The following is a 15,742-nucleotide window of genomic DNA, read 5'->3' on the forward strand; positions in this document are numbered from 1 at the left end:
TGCTGAGAGAGATGGAAAGACTTTGAGCACTCGATGTATAGAAGTGACTTCACCATCCTAAGCACTGAAGCTATTGTGTTTGCTGTTTGGAGTACAAACTTCCACATGGAAAGAACATGGATAGGACGGGGAAGGGCAAAGCAGTAAGAGCCTGTGAAAGAATGCAAGACATAGGCAGCCGTGACTTAGCGATGTAGTATCTATGACGTACTGAAGCTCAGAATGAATAGCTCAAGAATATGAGCTTCTTTTTCTCTAGGATGTACAAAAAAGTAAAGAAATGTGTGCACTGGGCATGGGAGAGATATCCTAACAGTTACGTGAAAACGAGATGGCTAAAGAGGACACATGAGGATGTCACACAAGCTCGAGAGCTGATCTCCCCTGACTCCATAGAGAAGCACGTGGGACAGGGAAGAAGTACATTTAACGTTCTCATCTCAAAGTCAACAGCTCCAACACTCCATCCACACACAATAAATAAATGAAAGAATAGGAATAAATCAAACAGACAAGGAGACTAGATTAAAATCCAGGTCAGAGTCATCCTGATAAAGAAGAAAAGGAATCGCAAAGATCATAAACCCAAAGGGACACAGGACATATGCTGCTGTGTACACAAAATGCAAGTCTACAAAACTTAGTAGGAACCGTTATATTTAAAAAGAGCATTAAAAACAGGATTGTACCTGTATTAGAGCACATCTCAGAATCAGATAATGAACACATGCTTATATAGTCCTACTCTTAAATCTAAGTACAAAAGAGAAGAGGACAAAAGCAGGAGCGTGGTAGACATGGATGACGGCGTGGTAGACATGGGCCCAGCAGCTTCTGAAGTGAGAACATCTTTTGCAAGTGTTGCACTTGGTTAACAGTAAAGTGATTTAGACTAAATTCAGGTCTAACAACAGACAACTAAAGCCAGCTTGTGGTTTCAACACAGTAGTGTTCAGGTTACAGAGATATCCGATGGGGAGACCCACAACAAGGAGCGAGCGCACTGGTACACACTGAAACCACCTGTGTGTTTACACTACTTCCTTCATTAGCAGCCACCTTAGGAAACCTCAGCCTCACTAGCTTATCACTGGGCCCGCTTCTCGATGACTTCAACTTGATTTGCTTTTTAAGTGGACGTTATTGATCATACTAATGGCTGGATTGAGGAAGAACAACCTTTGCACGTTAGCACTCAAGCACTCTAAGTACTGGATCAGGAACTGAAAAGCAGCTTGAGACCAGCAAACCTCAAAGCCTCTCCTCTGGCTTCCAGGTATCTGCACTGACACACACAGCATACACGTACATGCAATAAATTAAATTTTAGGACTGTTTTAAAGTCCTAAATATAAAAGTTGTCTAAGCTGCTTTAGCCTCACTCCTTGAGTCTCACTGGAAGCTGTGGTGCTTACAATGCTGAAAGTCTTCTGATCCAGCTCTTCAGACTCTTCAGCTATGGGGACTGGCTCTCCACTCGCAGTGATGTGGACGGGAGCATCAGACACCACAGACTTTTTGGATCGGTCTTTACTTTCAGGCTTGGAGTCATTCACCTGGAAAGGAGAAGAACCAAAAGCCCAACCATAAAGACAACATGATATTCTTTAGAACAACCACTCAGGTTTTCTTCTGCAAGTATTTACTCTCGGTTAACAGCCATTACTTCATTTTCTCACAGCCTCACTCGACCTCTCTTGACCCTTGAACATGACCCACCTTTACTGCTGTCAACCTTCTTATAAAACTTCATTGCTACTTTGCTAAACAATGACAAACAATAAATGTCTGCTATGTAATGTGATCAGTGCTCAGACCAATTCCTCCCCCTCAATTATATGCCCACAAAAACATCTAAAGAACTCAGTTACTGAAACTAGTTTGGGCTTTTCCATTTTCTAGGTTTTACACTTGAATACCAGCCTGTTCTTTCCTTTTATATTTTCTTTCTATATAGCTTCTATTTGTTTTCTTTTTTTCAAGATTTGTTTATTTACTAAGTATACAATCTTCTGCCTGCATGTATGCCTGCACACCAGAAGAGAGCACCAGACCTCACTATAGATGGCTATGAGCCACCATGTGGTTGCTAGGAATTAACTCAGAAGGTCTGGAAGAGCAGTCAATACTCAACCTGTGAGCCATCTCTCCATCCCATTTTTCATTAAATTATTTTCCTACCTTATCCTTTAACTTTTTTTAACCTTCAAGTAAATTTTTTTGCATGTACTCAGGTGAAAGAAAAACTCAGAATCCCTTTAATAATGATACAGGTAATATTTACTTCTCTCTAAAGTAAGGCAGTCTCATTCAAATTCATAGTAAAATTAAAAGAAATGGCTCATTTAGTTAGCAAGAGTTTGAAAAAAAAATGGACCATCGATCTGTCTCATATTTGTGTCTATTGCATAGTTATGATATAGAAATAAGTCTAATTACAAACCACCAAAAAACAGAAACATTGCTTTTGCAAAATTCAGCTTCCCTTTCCACATTAAGAGCTGGTGCTCTAAAAGCATACGTACATTATCGTCCTCCTCCTCAGACCTCTCTGAAGGCAGGGGTGATGAGTCACTCTTTATTTCCTCTTTGACTTTGATGGACTTCATTGCTTTATTCTTTTTAGCTCTTGTTTTTCTCCTCTTTGAGCCTCCCTAAAAGTAATTATTTGCATTTAATCAATTTCACTGACTTCCTGTTTTAAAAACATAAAACTGATCTGAAACCTAGACACATATATTCTGAGTCTGTTGGTAATGAGCTGCACCAAGTTCAGAGTCAACAGAGGAGACACAACTTATGTCAGACACAACACTGTCTAAGCACGAGAGGAATGGAAGTGACGTTTTCACTCTCAGGTGTATCACCAAAACTGCATTCATCGGAAACGACAAAGTGATAGAAATATTCTTAATACAAGTCAGGTAGTTGTTGACGTTATATTTACAGGCAAACTTATAAAGGTTTGAAGTCACTCTTGGGCCTGCAGCGATGATAGGTCAACAGCTGAGAGCATTTGCTGCTCTTTAAAGAACAGAGCCCACATAGTGGCTTACACCCACAAATCTAATACCCTTTCTAGATTCCATGGACACCAGGAAAAACACATGGTACAAGGACATAAATGCAAGAAAAATATTCTTATACATGCAATAAAAATAACTTTTTACAATGCCTTTCTTCATGTGTCTTTTTAAAAATCTTTTATGAAGTGGCTCATAAAGTCCATGATCCTTAAAAAACTATACAGGTCTGGCCTCTCTCTACTGTCATAACCAAGTAGAATCACTAAATTAAAGAACAATGAATGCAGTGCTTACATTAACTATAAATAAGTAGCACAGCCAAAAACTCCAGAAGAGTGGACTGCTTCTGAACATGCACATTTTAACTTACCGCACCAGAAAGCCTCTGAGCCTCTTTTTTTGCAAGATCTCTGCTAAGTAGTTTGATGAGGTAGTCTGCTCGAGTCTGTAACTGTTTTGCTTGTGGTTTTTTATCAGGATCATCTGGAAGAATCTGAAAGGGCAATGCATTTTGCAGGCGGTCTTTCATAAATGACATGAAAATTGTACTAGTGAAGAATGCAATGTAATAAATATACGTTAGTTCACATATCAAAGTTTTTAATATTCCTAATATTATTGGAAGAATAGGCTATGTGAGAAACTACAAGAGGGCAGCAAGCTGGGTAGCAACAGCAGGACTGTGTGTAGTCACAGAATACAGCTGTTTTTTTAAAGATGCATTTATTTTATGTATATGAATACAAACACACACACATACACACATATATATACACACATGTTGTGTGTGTGTGTGTGTGTGTGTGTGTGTGTGTACTTCCACATGCACACCAGAAGAGGGCATTAGATCTCATTAAACAGCTTTAATTTCCTTTGAAGCAAATTCATTCTTCTCTTCTGTCTTTTTTGTTTTCGTTGTTGTTTGCTTGTTTATTCAAGACAGAATTTCACTGTGTAGCCCTGGCTATCCTGAACTCCTTCTGTAGACCAGTCTGGCCTCCAACTCAGAGATCTACCTGCCTCTGCCTCTGCCTCTCTCTCTCTCTCTATCTCTCGCTGCCTCTGCGTCTCTGTGTCCCTGCCTCTGCCTCTGCCTCCGCGCCTCTGCCTCTGCCTCTGCCTCTGCCTCCCAAGAGCTGGAAATAAAGGTATGTGCCACCACTGCCTGGCCATTCTTCTCTTCTTTACTGAGATCCAGTCTTACTGCTTATGTTTACCCTTCACTGGCCTCAAACTTGTGTCATTTCTTTTGTCTCCAAGCACTAACTAGGATTACCAGTGTTTACCAGCATGACTGCCTCTTTGGAATAAATCCTATATGAGAAAACCTAAAAAGGAATCTTTCAGTGTAGCCAATTATAACAGCAAACACGGGAAATAGCAAGCCTGGGTGAAGAGGCCAGTAAAGCAATCTCTCAGTGTAGCTGATGATACCAGCAAACGCTGGAAATCACAAGCCTAAACCGAACTGGGTGAACAGGCCAGGGAGATGTATAAAATGCATAGAGACACACACACCTCAAAATACATGCAGGCACATGCACACACATACACCCACAAACCAAGGCAACAAAAGCTCTCTCTCATGCTATAAAAACAGAAAGTCCGAGGTGTCCCTAAGCATTGTAGAGGAAGCAGGAGGAGCCTGGGGCTATCTGGCCAGCCAGTCTAACCTAATAGTAAACTTTCAGACAATGGGAAACTTTTCAAGATAGCCCCTATCTTTAAAGAGGTAGACAGACTTCCTGAGGATGACACCAACATTGTCCTCTGACCTCCACAAACAAGCACACATGCACACAAGCACAAACATTGAAAAGATAACAGAGAAATGCTTCCAAAGTTTCCATTTTATGGAAGAAAGAAAGAAAAGCTGTTAGATAGAGCAATAAAACAAAGCCACCTAATTTTGTAACATTAGTTGATATTTTCTGAAAATATTTCATTTGCCAGGGCCTGGTGAGCCCATGTCAGGAGGACCAAGAGCTCCAACCCATTGAGACACTCCTTAGCATTATACATTTCCACGAAAGGCATTGTAAGACTTTTAAGTTTTCCTTGTGTTTCCTTTAATAATGGAAAAGTACCTGTCTTAGTAACAAAATATAATTCAGAAATAAAGCAAAATCATGAGATTATTTAAATTCAATTACTTCATAAGACCCAAGCTATAAATCATAAATCACAGAATGATTATTTCCTTATTCTCAATTAACTTATTTTCGAAACAATTTATAAAAATTAAAGTAACTCACACCCAATATTGACAGTCAACAGCATCAAGAGACACTCAAGTACCTTGTGTGTTAAGCTGAGGTCTGGATCCATTTTAATCATTTCCCAGCTTCCGTAGCCATATTCATAGATACCAATTAACAAATTCGAGTCATCCTCTTTGCCCCAGTCTATATCAAAGTGAGCAGCCTTTGTATGGCATGGGATTGTATACCTAGCATCAAAGACAGTAATTACTTCAAGTTAATGAGAGTCAAAAATCAAATACTTAGTAACTAAAACTTTGTACTGAAAAATAGTGTCATAAAAAAGTGCAGTGTATGTTAAGAAAGGAATTCTGAGTAGGAGAGTGTGACACAGTGGAGTGGGTACTCACTGCTTCCTCTCCTCCGGGTCTGAGGGAATGGACTTATGCAAAGGTATCAACTCGTCCTCGTGAGCAATGACCAGCTTCGCATTCACCTGTACGCCGGATATTCGGAATGTTGGCCCCTTTACCTTTCCAAGTCTGCCACCTTCATTTTTTAAACAAGAATATAGAAAAACATAACACGCATATCTATAAATTCGTATGTAATTCTACAAAACATAAAACAGCATGTTATTACTTATGTCAATGTGTATTACTCTTTCTAAAACTAAAATCTTAAATTTCTCTAAACATACTACTAACTAAAGCAGAAAATGTGAATTCGGAGAGACCCTCTGCGATTGTTTTGAGGGAATTTCACAATGATCTCTTCAGTGCACAAGATCACTAAGTCTTATGTGGGCATTTTCCTCACTGGATGAATGAGGGAATAACTGCATATTCCCAACTACTGCCACTGTGCATGCGTCCATCCAGCCAGCCACCTGTGCATGCTAACGTCCACCCATCCAGGCATGCTCTCAAAAGACAGCACAACAGTAATGCACAACACGTGAGGTGCACTGAGAACAGACTCACTGCCTAGCTGCAGCTCTACTCTCTGCATACCCCGCTACTCAGAATGGCAAGCATCTTTCAGAGTGACAAGCAGGCTAACTGAAGGTCTTTACCTGCTCGCTCTGTTCCCGAAGAACTATCTTTTAAAGCTTTAACACAACCATTATGCACCAGTTCTCCTAGTCTTCTGAGGTCTGTTTCCGATTTATCAACCAATTCAGCATCTCGAGCAATTGCATCTAACCTATAATAAAATAACATGATTTTCAGTTAAATATGTTAAATGAAATGATACAATATAAAAAAAAAAACTTAATTTATTTAATAATCCAAGTATCACTTATCTACTTGTAAATTCTAGTTGATATAACAAGGACCACTTAGCAGAGAATCAATTCATCACACACTCATGAGCCCTAGCAATGGTAAAGATTTTATTACAGAGCAAATGGTTGGCTCCTGGAGATTATATACACCAACCATTAAAAATCTGTTCAGCAGGACCCCCATTGGAGGAATTAGAGAAAGGACTGAAAGAGCTGAAGGAGCTTGCAACCCCAACAACAATGCCAACCAACCAGAGCTCCCAGGGACTAAACCCCTACCTAAAGACTACACGTGGACTGACCCTGGGCTCCAGCTGCATATGTAGCAGAAGATGGCCTTATTGGGGCATCAGTGGAAGGGGAAGCCCTTGGTCCTGCCAAGGCTGGACCCCCAGTGCAGGGGAATTTCAGGGGGGTGGGAAGTGGAACACCCTTATAGAAGAAGGGGAGGGAGATGGGATAGGCGGTTTAATGGCCCGGAAACCGGGAAAAGGAATAATATTTGAAATATAAATAAAAAAAAAAAAATCCAAAAAAAAAAAAAAAAAAAAGGAAAAAGTCTGTTCCGATCTGATTAAAAAGGGATAAAAATTTATGACAATTATAAATAAAATGTCCTGCAGTTTGTATTACCATAGAACCTACAAAGATTAATATTTATAGCTATTTCCAGCATCTAAAATAATCAGGCAAATATCATTGCATTTTAAACAATCTAGCTCAAAATAAGATAGAATGTATCTTTATATTGTGAATTTTAATGAGAAAGAAATGAATAAACTCATCTGAGTCTTTGCTGCTCTGCATTAGTGAGATTCCTACTACAGAAGGTTTAAAGAGTCAGACACTAGGTTAGTGACCCAGTCCCTCTGTGGACACAGATCTGTGCTCTAAGTAGTTAATGAAAGCTAGACAGACTGAAAAATACATTACAGCTGTCAAAATGCAATGTAAGGAGTATTGTGCTAACATTTATGTAATAAAAGATAAATTTTGGAGACTCGAATCATGCAAAGACATTTTTAATAATTAATTGCAGCAATTAGGTTCTATCGATTTTTAAAAATGCTTATTAAAGCAAATTCAATCAAGCAGATAACCTGACTGGCAATTACTTAAATAATCATGACATTACATTACACATTTCATAACTATATGAGAGTACAAATATATTTACCTCTCCAGAGGGCCACCAAATTTCTTATAGCTCTTGATAAACCTAGCAGAAAATAAATTTTTGGTTCAAACGTGTTTTATACAAATATGTTTATATATGTATTATGTATTTTTCATAAATATATATACACCCATATGTATATGAGTATATATACATATTTTGTTTTGTTGGGTTTTTTAATATTTAAGTGGACTGGGGTTGTAGCTCAGTGGTATAGAGCTAGCCAAGAAGGCAAAAAAGGGTCCTGGAGTCCCAACACTATAAAAAACAAAAACAACAATCACAGACACAGACAGACAGACATGTGCACGCACGCACGCTCACACGCGCGCGCACACACACACACACACACACACACACACACACACACCCCACTCTGTACTCATAATGCATATAAAAAGAAAATACTTGAAGTGAGGCATGGTGTGCAGTCTCAACTCTAGCACTTGGGAGGTGGGGCAAGGGGGATCAGCAGTTCCAGGGCAGCCTGAGCTACATGAAACCCTATGTCAAAATAATAAAAGCCAAATGAAATCAAACAAATAATAAACCTAATTTAAGGTATTGTTCCCTGACTTAAGGAAAGAAGAAGCTAAGCTATAAATTGTTAGGATATTAAGTTCCACCAAACATAACACTGCATCACCCAAGAAGAAGCTAAAATATCAATATAAATAAAACAATAGAAGCTAATTTTTATTTTAGAAATTACTTTATTATTTTCATAAGACAAAAAAATGTTCAAAGCTACCACAAGAAGAGGAATTGTCTCCAAAATGATTATCAACCATCACACCTCATCACATCCTAAAGCTGACCAAGATTTACTTGAAGGGTTTAATTCAGATGACTATTATACCAACAATAGAAAACAAAAATTTTACGTCACAACAAAGCAACTTAAGTGGTTGATGGATGAGGGGAAATATCCAGAAAGTAGAGGATGAAATGCTTCTTCAACTAAAGACAGAAAGTCCAGCAAATCAGATGGTCATAAAGGTTCCCTTAACGAAAACTAACAATGCACTTAGTTTTCTTGTAGGAACAATGAGGAAGGGCTTTGTCAGGTCTATGATTTAAAGGAAAAGAGTTAAAAATAACTTGAAAGAAACAAACTTCTAAAACATAAAAATGCACAGGCTTTTATCAAACTTTACAGGTGAAGCTACTGCCCAACTAGGCTACTCTCACTCCCTGGAGACTGCACGCTGGTGCTCTGGGAAGGGGCTGGCCAGCCTCCCAGCCAGGCTGCCTTCCACTTCTCCTTGCCTAGACCAGGGGTCTTCTCTGTGGTGCTGAGGCTGCAACCCAGGATCTTTACACAGGCAGAGTGTGAGCTCTGCTGATGAGCTCCATCCCGGCCCCAGGAATGAAGGACTCTTTCAAAAGCACAATCATCTCAATGGTAAACAAAAAAAATATAGGGCTAAATTAATCACCTACGAAAGTACTGCCAGGGAACAGAACTGTAATATGAACTTACTAATGTACTTTTACTGTTCAAAGGGTCATTCTGAACCACAAGAGAAAATAACTTTAATATACAGGTGGTGTAACAATAAGTAACGTGCAAACATTAGATGTTACACCTTTCTTCCAAAGTTATAATCAATTTCTAAGCAGAACACCCCAACTCCTGCACAAATACGTGTTTTTTACCCTCTAAAACCTCTCAATCTAGTTTTCATATTTAGTTCCATGTCTAAAAACACCAAGGTAAAGAAAATGGTCTTATGTCTTCTTACCGCCTAATCTCCGCATCACTAAAGCCTTTAATGTTCTCCCGAGGGATGGTGCGTGGTCGCCCACGTTTCTTCGGCCGCTTCCTTTCCGAGATTGAATCACTATCAGATCCCGAGTATCTTCTGCTTCTACTCCGCCGCCCTTCACTTCCATTGAAACTTATCTGGAAAACAAAAACAAAAACACCCTTAAGTACAGGGTAAAGAAAGCTTGTATCTTACAGGCAAACACAGTGGACTACTGTAAAAATTTTAAAAACATTAATCCACATATGGAAAACATTCCAAAGCCAAAATTAATTAATCAAATAGAGAATACTATAAAATACAATGAGAAAGGGCTATTGAGGCACATATAAATCAACCAAAAAATTACCAGCTTTCTGTAAAAATATGATAATGGCTACTAACTGGCAACCTAGTATAAATACAAAACTATATGAGCTCAGTTATACTTTTAAAAAAAGGAAAAAACTATAATTTCTTTTAAAACCTATCAACTTAATAAGGACTAACTGAGCAATAACGGCCACTACACAATGCTACAAAACTGGATGCCAGGTACAATTCTGGTATTTCTGCTACTTACTTAAAACAACAGGTATTTGGCAATATTTTATCATAAGCATCAAAAGTCATCATTCTGCTGATCCAGACATGTCACTTCTGGACATTTTCCTGAGACCAGAAGTATGAAGCTAAAATTCTTGTCCAGTAAAATTCTACACATAAAGAAAAATAAAGGGATCCAGATATTTACCAAAGAGAAAGTAAACAAAGCAATCGACAGGCTGGAATACCGAGAATCTAATGGAACATGCTATAGGATGAACATTTATCATGCACTGTCCAAGGGAAGAAAACAAGTTCCGAACTACCGTGCACTTACTTATGCTAATTTGTCAAATGAGGGTGGTTTAAACACTGTGGTGATGCATGTTATGGAAGCACTGCTAGGCATAGCAATGAAAACACATTCTTTTCCCTTTTCAGTATTTTCTTCTAAATATCACCCTCTATTGCTTTTCTAAATAAGCTGATCAGATATTTTCAAGGAAAAAAAAAAACCAAACCTTGCCTATGAATACCTATTTGTAACATTTTATTTTTAATGAACATACTAAAACAAAAACTAATTCTCTAGAGTTTTCTCAAACTTTACAAAGCCATAACTTCTAAATATGCATCAGAACTAAAATCACAGAACAACTTAAACATCTAAATCTAGGTAAAGAGTTTCCAAGAAGAAGAGATATTTGAGCCCTGGCTCATTTGCACTTATAAGCAGAATGAGAACTAAGCCAGTCACACTTGACTAAAAGCTTAGGCAAACACGAGAACACGGGCCCCTGGAGGAAGGCATGCAGGGAAGGCCACTAAAACCTATGCTGTGCATTTAAAAAAGACCATCAGGTGAATGACTTAGGAACCTGACCTCCAGACCACAAGCCTAAGCAAAGGTAGAAATTAGCTCTTTCAAGACAGGAAGCAAGCCTGCGAGATCTTTTTCTCACTGAAGACTTCACAGAAGAAAATGAATTCTTTTCCTTGGGTGAATGGCAAAGGACAGAAATAAGTCTCTCACTTCAAATGTAGCAACATGTCCTCCGCAAAAAGGAAAAATTTAGTAATTAGACAATCTTAAAATGCAATATCCTAATGAAAGGAGAAACAAAATCTCTACATAGTAGAAAAAAAAAAACTCCCAGTTAAATTATGGATCAAAGAAGCCAAAGAAAATTTCAACACTGGATGATAAGAGAAAAATAATCTTAATTTACTGTCTAACCGCACATCTCAAAAGAATAAAAACAACAAATCAAAATCAAATAAATGATGAAGAGGAACATAAAACACAAATGAGACAGAAAGCTCTTTGTTTAAAAACTAAAGGAGATTACCCTAATCCCTACAGAGAATAATCAAGGAGTACAGAGAGGATCTCTGGTTAAGTGTATGGAAGTCTATGGCCAATGAGCTGGGGCAGGACACAGGAGGTGGGAATTCCAGCAGAGTTTGGGGGGAGGGGTGGGAGTGGGGATTGGGATGGGGGTCGGGGAGGATGTCAGGTCAGGTGAGATTCACCCTCAACGCTGAAGGAGACGGTCACATAAACCTGAAGAGAGGTAACTAGTCATGTGGAAGACAAAAAACCAGAATAAACGAGTAAATAAGTTATAAGCTGGTCAGGAAACAGGACGAAGCTTTTGGCCTAAGAGTTTATTCACATATAATGAAGTCTCAGAGTAGTTATTCCAGGAACAAAGGGGGCAAGCTTACAAAGAAAAAGGCTATCAATATTAGGAATAAATTGGCATGCATTATTCAGACATAATAAAAATAGTAAGTACATTCCTATAAGTTCAAAGGAGAAAAAGAACAGATCCCAGAAACTATCAAACTCAAGAAGAAACATATTCTCATCAGTTCTTATCCATAAAAAATGGAAATCAGCTAAAAATCTTCCAACAACAGAAACCACAGACCAAGAGTTTCCCTGATAATAATCCCATAATTTAATAAAGAAAAATTTCCAGATCTACATAAAATCACGAAAATAGGAGGAAACACTTTCCAACTCATTTTACAAGGCAAACTATCAAAGACATTAAGACAAACAAAATTATGAATCATTACTATTTATAAAGCAAACAAAAAAAAGAGTGTTTCACATTAACTACTCTGTGGTACTGATACGTAACAATATTCTAAAATAACATCACCTGCTTTGCACAGTTTCTCATTCTCGGGAGCATATAAATCTCTTCCAGCTCCTTTTGTCTTTCCTCCTCTTCTAACCGTCGCCTTTGCTCTTCTGGAATGATGTCCTCCCAGTTCTTTGAATTTCTTTCAGGTTCCAATTCAATGTCATCTTCATCCATATTTGAAAAATTGGCAACCTAATAAGTTCCAGAATTTTAACAGAATAAGTATAATCACTATATTTAACTCGAAGTCACAAATGTACTCTTTTAAGGGAGTAGTGGTGAGCTAGTAGACACGGCTCAGCCTTCCCAAGCAGCGGCCTAGCCCTGTGAGCTAAGCTCTGATGACTGCTAATCATCTAGTTCTCTCTTCACCAGAGCCAAGGAGACTGAGCAAACCAACTGACTGCTAACTCCTCGCTCCAGCACCGACTCTGCCCTTCGCGCTGCACTATTAGTAACAGAACTCAAGGGAGACAACAAACCGGTAGTTAACAAAATAACCAAGCTGTAAAATGAATTTTAAAATGCTGTACCTTCTGAAGGAATTCCTAGTTTGTGAACTTGTAAGTGCCAAAGACTATTCCTCCCCTTTCCTAAAAACAGAACAGGAGTGGCTGATAGATTCCTAAGACAACCTTAGGAAAAACCAGGTTTCTAGACCTTTGCTTCCTTCTTTCCCACTTCTAAAAGAATGGACAAACACTAACTTTTGTGAGGACAACTTTAACATTCTAAGATGATATTCAGTCAACACTCATTAAAACTGTCTACTGATACTAATATTTGAATATAAACTTAACAACGAAGACAAGAAAACTTATGCCTACTGCTCATAAAGACAAAGAGGCTGAAGGTGCTTGTTCTCTAAGATTAAAATATGCTCAAGCATGTGAGTGCACATCTATAATCAAAGTATACATACAGAAGGCTGTATCAGGAAGATAACAAGTTTTAGGCAAGCATGCTTTCCAAAAGTCCTTGCCTCAAAAAAAAAAAAAAAAAAAAGGACAAATATTTCAAACAAATAGGTAGCCTTAATAGGTCCAGCCATATGAGAGTACTAATTCGCTGTGTACAAATGATCTGCATTTTTCTAGTTATTAGAGAGTTGTGATTTTCTTTGCCTCTCCCCAACAAGCTGTAAATGAAATCAAGTACAACATAATTACAGGAAAAATAATTTGCTAGATCAAGTCCAGAACGACAGCTTCAAAAATCTTTCTTCCATTTTGTCTTCCACTTTCTTGCCCTCCTCCCAGTCTATGGTCGGTCCTCCAGAGTCGTCTCTGGTGGTCATATATTACAGTGATGTCTGTGGAGTGAGCAGATGCCAAGTGAGCCCTGAGAACCTCAGCTCAGAGACTGGTGGAGGAACCTGCTTGTCTTTTTTTTTTTTTTTTTGATTCTTTGCTTGAGCCTTAAAGGCCTGAGCCATCTCTCTCTAGCCCACGAGCCTGTTTCTTCAAAAAAAAAAATAATAATAATCGCTACTCAACGTCCTTCCTGAAGTCATGTGATTTACGCTGTGCCAGCGCCCTCAGTAGGCCAGTGATATGTACAAGTGGCATGACAGTTACTTCAACTGTCTAATTTTCTAGACAGCTCTTATTTTTGATAATTCTTCAATTAAGTTTTGTTGCAATCTGATCCAATAAAAATCCAAGTTGTGAAGAGGCAGAGAGAGGTGTACTCGGGGGGGCTTGATTTAATGGCAGTACATAGGTGTGATCAAAATACACTGTACAAATGTATAAAATCTCCAAGGAATAAAAAATACTGCCTAAAATTATCAGCTGAGTCTTCGGTGTAGAAATAAGTGTGACTCAAGTTCACACTCACGCATGTGTTACCCTAAATACACTGAGCATGCTGTAAATTAGAAGTCCGTCTCACACAACGATGCCACTACCCACAAACAATCTGTCTTCTCAGGTGCTGATCGCTGGACTGAGTGCAAACTTTGGAACAATGAAGAAAACTCAGACACAGACACTGTCTTCTCAGTTCCGTCCCTCAGCCATGTGCAGCTCTGAAGAAAGGAGAGGCTACCTTAAACTGGGAGAGCAGCTCATCCCCGACAGTCAGCGGGCCTGGCTCGTTTTCGTGAGTCTCAGCTCTCTTCAGGATTTCATCTATGTCCATCTCCTGCATTAGAAGGACATTTTGAATGAGACACCCTTGAACCTCCCCGTCGTCTGGCGGACGGCACAGAGTCTGGGGGAACGAACGCTGCTCACCTGGGGCTCCTGCTCCTCTCCTTCAGGCTCCTTAAAGAGCTCCTCAGCACCAAACTTTAAAATGGCTGATAATTCCTCTTTATTGAAGGGGGTAGAACTGGAATCATGAAAAACAAAGCCAATCTTAACAGTGAAATTCTCAGAGCATATTCGGTATAGTTGCTTTATAAGGGATGAGGAAGTCACGTGGGTAAAGTTTTAATCTACTTATTTTAAAACCACAAAACCTGAGACACAGAGATTAAGACAACTCCTCTGCGTGATCGATTTACAGTGGCCAAGCAAGGCGCCTGTGCATGCCTCTCACACGTCAGCCAGGCATCTTTACATGTATAAAACCAACCGCTGCGTACAGCACAGTGTGGCCCACTCACATGAGTTTGGGGTGACCCCTTCCCCCATGGCATTTCCTACAGAGCAGTGCCCACCTTGATGGAGCGGAGCCCGTGTGCAACACTGTCTTCCCAGTGGTATCCATTCGTTGAATCACAAGATGATCCAAGACCATTTTCTTTTTGGCCCTTTCAAGAATATCTTCCTCAACGGATCCCTTTGTAACCAGGCGATATATATTCACCTGTAAAAGCAAGCATGAGAAGCAAGCTGCAGTAAGTAACAAGGGTCTCTTGCTAACCTGAGTGTCCAAACAGTCGTACATAAATCAACTCTTCCTCTACTAAGGCTTAAAACTGTCAAATATAAAAATTAGTAACATGTCATTTCTAAAGCTAAAGTTCTGCCACTTAAAAAAATGATTTAAATCTTTCCTTCATTCCCTCCCACTCTGGCTCGGCTTTATTGACCTCAGAGCACACTTTGAATACATTTCTAGACAATAAACCATATATATGATGAGAACTGGACCGAGGCTGGTGTCGCTTGACTTCAGTAAATGTAAAAGGGAAAAATGAGGCAAAGTGGTACCAGGCTATATCACCCTTTAAGTCTAAGTGCTTGGCACACCACCATTGCTCAGTCAAAAGGGATCCCATCGCATAGCTCTACATAGGAATAGTCATGTGACTTCATCTTCCTGACCTGCTATTTTCTTACCAACTCTACCCCAACTGGAAGCTGATCACTGAAGGTACTGAGTGATATTCTATTCTGGATGGTTGTAAAGGTTGGTCACGTGAGCCATCTGCCTGGCGACTAAGCCCACACCCCCCATAGGATTCTGTCAATTCAGGCAGTTCTTTAGGTCTTGGCTACCCTGGTTTCTTGAAAGCTACAGTCCCCTGCTGCAGTCCTTTCTCTGCCTCTGCTACTCTTTATACATTTCCTAGGGAATGTATTTGCTTATTTTTGTATATAAAAAACAAGAAATAATTATTTTATGTGTATGGGTGCTTGGCCTACACAC

General features: G+C 39.1%; 1 protein-coding gene across 1 annotated transcript in view; it reads right to left on the minus strand.

The window, feature by feature from the left end:
* Chd1 (chromodomain helicase DNA binding protein 1) overlaps positions 1 to 15,742 on the minus strand; it is a 66,749-nt gene that overhangs the window by 11,962 nt on the left and 39,045 nt on the right. Inside the window, exons 20-31 of the mRNA XM_032885230.1 lie at positions 14,808 to 14,956; positions 14,380 to 14,476; positions 14,192 to 14,287; positions 12,158 to 12,334; positions 9,438 to 9,598; positions 7,693 to 7,734; positions 6,303 to 6,433; positions 5,638 to 5,776; positions 5,325 to 5,475; positions 3,397 to 3,519; positions 2,526 to 2,654; positions 1,416 to 1,556 (exon numbers count right to left, since the gene is read on the minus strand). Coding sequence (XP_032741121.1) covers positions 1,416 to 1,556; positions 2,526 to 2,654; positions 3,397 to 3,519; positions 5,325 to 5,475; positions 5,638 to 5,776; positions 6,303 to 6,433; positions 7,693 to 7,734; positions 9,438 to 9,598; positions 12,158 to 12,334; positions 14,192 to 14,287; positions 14,380 to 14,476; positions 14,808 to 14,956 — 1,536 coding nt within the window. The remainder of the gene's footprint in view (positions 1 to 1,415; positions 1,557 to 2,525; positions 2,655 to 3,396; positions 3,520 to 5,324; positions 5,476 to 5,637; positions 5,777 to 6,302; positions 6,434 to 7,692; positions 7,735 to 9,437; positions 9,599 to 12,157; positions 12,335 to 14,191; positions 14,288 to 14,379; positions 14,477 to 14,807; positions 14,957 to 15,742) is intronic.

This window comes from Rattus rattus, chromosome 14 (genome assembly GCF_011064425.1).
Source record: "Rattus rattus isolate New Zealand chromosome 14, Rrattus_CSIRO_v1, whole genome shotgun sequence".
In the NCBI taxonomy this organism is placed as follows: domain Eukaryota; kingdom Metazoa; phylum Chordata; class Mammalia; order Rodentia; family Muridae; genus Rattus; species Rattus rattus.